The sequence below is a fragment of the Charadrius vociferus genome, unplaced genomic scaffold (genome assembly GCF_000708025.1).
Source record: "Charadrius vociferus isolate BGI_N301 unplaced genomic scaffold, ASM70802v2 scaffold730, whole genome shotgun sequence".
NCBI lineage: Eukaryota > Metazoa > Chordata > Aves > Charadriiformes > Charadriidae > Charadrius > Charadrius vociferus.
In genome coordinates, this window is record NW_009646225.1 from 389,923 (window position 1) to 395,666 (window position 5,744).

At 40.2% G+C, this 5,744-nt stretch overlaps 1 protein-coding gene across 1 annotated transcript; it reads left to right on the forward strand.

The window, feature by feature from the left end:
* The first annotated feature begins 76 nt into the window (after positions 1–76).
* Positions 77–5,378, forward strand: LOC104295038 (ras-related protein Rab-18-B-like). The gene is made up of 5 exons (XM_009894776.1): positions 77–136; positions 2,197–2,269; positions 3,275–3,393; positions 4,265–4,331; positions 5,203–5,378. The coding sequence occupies exons 1-5, from the start codon at positions 98–100 to the stop codon at positions 5,376–5,378; spliced, it is 474 nt and encodes a 157-aa protein (XP_009893078.1). The 5' UTR covers positions 77–97.
* Positions 5,379–5,744: the final 366 nt, after the last annotated feature.

The window sequence follows — 5,744 nt, forward strand, 5'->3', positions numbered from 1 at the left end:
GTGGGGCGGCGGCGGGGCGGGCGTTCGGCAGTTCGTTCTGATAAGCCTTCCTTTACCTTCTCGCTGCGCCTTAGGTGTTGACTTTAAAGTGAAGAAAATGGTGGTAGACGGCCGCGCGGTACAGCTTGCGATCTGGGTAGGTTTTATTCTCCACCGGTGTGAAAACTGCAAGAGCTTCTTTTGGTGGGGCTTTTGCCTCTTCCTTCTCCCGCCAAAGGTTTCTGCATGTTGAGATTGCGTACTTGTGAGGCGTACGCACATAGGATGAGTGTCTGTCGTGATCGTACAACAGTGATTGCAGACAGGGTTCTTTCAAAGCACCAATAAATGCTTAATTGCTCTAGGTTTGGGACTTCCTTTGATTCCAGTAGAGATTTTGACTGCTCTTTCCTGCACTCAGACAACCAGGTTTCTCAAACCCTCTGTGAAGTGTTAGACTTGCGAAGATGGGGCCCTGCAAGGATGTCAGGCGTTTCGTGCCCGTACGACCCAGAAGCGCTCCCCAGGCAGCCAGCGCTTAAGTAAACTGCAGAAAAGTCATGAGTTGAGTGATTTCCTGTAGGGGCTGTGCAGTGACTCTGTGTGTATACTATACCAGAAGCAGTCCAGATATTTTATTTTGGTTAAAATCACGGGGAAAAAATATACTTGGTCCTGAACTATTTAGAGATTGGTTCTTGAGCGTTTGTCCTGAACTTCCAGATGCTCTATTTCTAGCACCTGCAAACTGGGAAATCAATTTGCAGCTCTGTGATCAGCATTGCTTATAATGTTAAAGCACCACATTTATTCTTCTAAATAGAATGAAATGGCCCTTGAAGGAAGAGATTTTATATGTATGGTTATAAGTATTTGGTAAAGAACACACCATTACAAGGTAAGTAATTGGGACTATTGGAAAGAGAGTACAAATGTGCCTTGGGCTGGTATTAACAAAAGTAATATAAATGCCAAAACTTGAATTACTTTCTTTTTTTCATTGACACACTGCAGAGCAACAGTGATAAAGTTGCACTTGCTGTAGCCAGCGGGCATACGTATTGGCTGTATTTTGAACATGCTGCACACAAAGCAGAACCTTTGCTGAGAGTAACCAGTATGTATTTGCCGTAATAATGACACAGGGGTGTGTCTCCTTGCTGTGAAATGAAAAGCAAGGCCAGAACTTGCACAAGTTCTGTAGCTGGAAAAGGCACTTTTGCAGCAGTCTGTAACAGCATCAGCAGAAACCGCTAATTAGCGGAGGAAAGCAGTGCAGTTGTACAATGTTAAATAAAAACTTTATTGCATGTACAGTGCATCAAGGTCCAAGGGGCTTCTGCTTTAGTGTCCATGTGTGCATGGGCGCCTAAGAGTACAATATCCTTAGTAACAATGACCAGAATTAAGTAAATACACTGCCAACTTTAGCTTCTTTTTTTTTTAACAAAGAAGAAATAAATTAAAGCATAACTGTTAGTCTGTTTATTGTAATCTGTACATAAACTTAAATAAATTTTTCTGGTAAAAATCATAGTTGTGTAAATCTTTTGCCTCATTGTTCTGAGGGTTTTTGAATTTCATGTTGCACTTAGGAGCTATTTCAAAGATTTATGAGAAAAAGTGTGATGTACTGCAGTAATAATTGAACAAAACTACTGATTTTAAATTTCTTGTCTGCTTAGAGTCTTAGCAAACTTGAAGTAATTCTTTCTAACAGTGTTCTCCTTCCCTGCTGTGGGTTGCAAAGGGAGATTTTTGGAACCCCTACGTCTACTTTCCTGCAGTGTCTCTCACTGGAAAACCAGTTATTCCTCACCTCATTCAGTTCAGCTGATCGTTAACTGATTAAGCCTAGCTGGTTGCTTGCAGCAATAGCCTTTTATGTATTTCTCGAGTCCCATTGACTCTCTTGTTGTCTCACTCATGTTACAGGTGTCTGTGCTTATGACTTGAACCTTCAATTAAGCCCTCTCCATGCTTTTCTACCCCTGCTTAGCCACTTCCTGTTGCTACTACTAGTGGTTTCAGACTGCTTCCCTCATTCTGTTGTCTTATGGTTTCACATATCCTAACTGGTCAGGAAAAAATTAATTTTGTTTATCTTGTGTAGTTTAAAATACCAGTTTTGTTCTAAATATATTTGATTTTGTCTGTGTTTGTTTTGGTGGGTTTTTTTGTTGTGTGTTTTTTTTTTTTTTTTCCACTCCTCTGTAGGACACAGCAGGACAGGAGCGCTTTAGAACACTGACTCCCAGTTATTACCGAGGAGCTCAAGGGGTTGTTTTAGGTAGGACATATATGGAAGAAAAACATGATTACGAAAAGTGGGGTCTTTATTGCTACCTAAATGTGTATGTCTTTTCAAAAGGAGGTTGTCTGAGAGAATCAGAGGAACAATTACAGTTTTTACATTACCGCATCGTTAGCTCAAACACTAAGTATGTAAATCCCCTGGTAGGAAATAATGCTTCTTCAAAATATTTTGAATTAAAAATACAGGGATGTCACACTGCAGGCTGTTGAGTGGATGAATTATTAGCTTTGTAGTAATTACTTTGGTGAGTTTCTGGAAGTAAGGCACACTGGGGTTTGTGGTGGTTTTTTTTTTCCCCACGATGTTTTTACTTTCCCCTCGCCCCAGAAACTGTTGATGGGATTACTGTAAGACATGAGGTTTGTAGCACAAGTAATGGGTGGCTAGTCCCGTTCTCCACGACAACACCAATTAGAAAACGAAGGGATTCTTATTGTCGGGGATTGTGAAGGCTGAATACCTTGCTGGACAAAATATTCTTTCTGACTGTGATGCAGCTTTTTAAACCTCAGTGGTTAAGTGAATGCAGCTGTCAAATTATCAGTGACCAGAAGTCACTTTTTACTCAGAATCCGTGTTTTTAGCAGCAGCGCATGCATGTGGTTATACATTAAATAAGGTGACAAAATACCTATTTTAAAGTATTTTGTGTTGCCCAATTCAGAACTACTAACAGGTATAAGATTTCAACTGCTGAGTCTGATTTCCAGTCACAGATCTGTTGCAGAGATGCTCGTGTTCTGTAACCGCTAGTGACTTTGGGTGAGCACAGCCAATGTGTTCCAGCTCTGGGAAGAGGATATAGTTGATGCATCTTTCTGTAATTCCCTAATACTGCTTTTTTTTTTTTGGGGGGGGGGGGAGGGGAGGGATGAGTGGGACAACAGTAGTTACCTAGTAGGGACTAAGTTCTGCCATAATGAAGTAAACAATGTTCAAGACTCTACAGCTGTTAAGCTCCTTTTCCTCTGTTACCAGTGTATGATGTTACAAGAAAAGACACTTTCACAGGACTAGAGAGCTGGCTGAATGAGCTGGAAATGTATACCACCAAAAGCAACACTGTGAAGATGTTAGTTGGCAATAAAACCGATAAGGTCAGTTTAGAAATGCATCCTCTTATACTCTTCCACAGACTACTCAGTCATGATAGAGTATAAACGTGAGATAAGTGCCGAAACTAATACATCTGTTGCGTGAGGAAGCGATATGCTCTGTAACTGAGCAACCTGAGTTGGGCAGACTCTACCTACCACCTCATTTTTGAAGCAGATCTTGTTAAAGATTTTAATGGAAACTCTCCTGGAGAGATGCAACTGATGAGAGAGATTCTCTCAAGATAGTGAGAGGTTCTGCCTAAAACCCAATAAAGTTAACTGCAGTGCAACAGCACAACTGCTGCTTTCTTTTTGACCAGACTGTGTTTTGGACAGGTGGTGGGGAAAGAGAATTCAGGTCTTCAGATGGCTATAGAGTATGCATCTGTGTGGGTGTGAGGTGCACTGATTGCTGTACATTTCTGGGGTGTTTTAATAAATCTTAGAGGCCTGTTGCATAGTGCGATGTTTCACTTTTGTGTTACTGTTAGAGGTTGCCAGTGTGGCTATCCTGAACGAGGTTCTCTTCTGCCCTTTTCCAAATCTGTCAGTTTTCAGATCCTTTGATATGCCTTTTCAGCTCTTTGACTACTGAAACCTCCTTTCTGGCATATAACTTACTCCTAGTTGATTCAGAAGATGACAACATGTTCATTTCCTGTTGATGCTGCCACCGTTCAATTTGACCCCCCTAACAGCCTGCCTAGCAGAAAGCTGTCTGTAGGGTGGAAAAATCCAGTTGCTGCTACATGGTTTTATAGACTTTTTTCTTTTCAGCAAAACTTCACTTCTGCAGTGGTGCTTTTCCAGGGACTTCCTAAAAGTGGCAAGTGTAGCTTATTTCAGTCATGTTCTTCATTCATCTCCGCAGCCTGATCGTGAAGTAGAACGAAGAGAAGGACTCCAGTTTGCTAGGAAACGCTCGCTGCTTTTTATAGGTATGTAACTCTGTGCCAAAAAATCGAATACTCTTATGTTTGGTATTGCTAAGTGTGAATTAAGCGTACAATTCTATTTCAGGCTGATAAGTTGATTTACTTTTTTTAGTACCTAATTAATATGCATTGCTTTTGCTGCATTAGTTCATATGCATGGATGTAGGCTTTAACTTTTCAGAGATGCTCTGCATTGACTGCAACTGGAAGTAATTTTCACTGAAAGAGATTTACTTCATATACTGTGTAGGCATGAATTTTATATTCACTTGAAACTAGCAGGATTTTTTTTTTTAAATTGGAGCCCAGGAGACTGGAATTTTTCTCCTGAGTCATGTTGGCAAGGACCTTGGGCAATCTCTTTTCTTTCTGAGTTTCTGTTGCAACAACATAAAAGACAATATTCTCAGACCAACAATAAAATGTACAATGTGAAGATATAAAGATGGAGAACAAATTGTGTTTTTAAAAAAAAAAAAAAAAAAGTAGTACCTTTTAGGTGAAGCTTCTTGGAAAGATTTCCAGAAGGAACTTGAACAAATGCATAGGGGAAAATGTGTAATTCAATGTGCATTCTTTGTTTCCCAGTTTAGTTATTGAACAATTATCCTGTAGATTTACTATCACAACCTGAGAACAATTTCTGTTTCTCCATTATCGAGAGAATAGGGAGCAGGTGGAAAATTACATGCTTCAGACTGGGATGCATTTCTGTTTATCATATGCAACTTAAGTGTGCCTCTAAAGGATAATGGAAAGGAGGTTCACTCATTAAAAAAAATGTATCTTCTGGTCCCAAAAGAACTTATTACAAAGTGGAATACTGCAAATAAGATAAAATATTCCCTCCCCCTGCTTTCTTCCCCCTCACCAGAGACCAGTGCCAAGACACAGGATGGAGTGCAACATGCCTTTGAAGAACTAGTCATAAAGATCCTGCAGACACCAGCTGTTTGGGATAAAAGCGCAGAGAAGCGAGGAGTCCAGCTAATGGAATCTTCAGCACAGCAGGATAAAAGCTTATGTGGTGCATACTGTCCAGTTTCTTAAATCTACAGGTGGCTGTTCTCTCTGACTGCAGTGGACTTTTTTTTTTTTTTTTTTTTAAAAAAAAAAGGGGGGGGGGGGAAGGCAGATTCCAAGCCACTAGTCTGTGCCTTGTTTGACCTGCCACTGATTGTGTAGCTCTAACTCCAAACTGATTGGCAAAATACATTTTTGTTCATTACCAAAATACAGTTTATCCTTCCCTTATGCACAACTGATATCTCCAGATATTTTTCTGGTAACTGTCAGGGTTTTTTTTACTATTAAAATCATAGTGCTGCTTAGAGTATTGTGCTTTTGCTGTGTGGCATTCAACATGGGCTTGTTCTGAAATTCCTGCCTTGGCATAAAATAAAGTAGTACTCCATT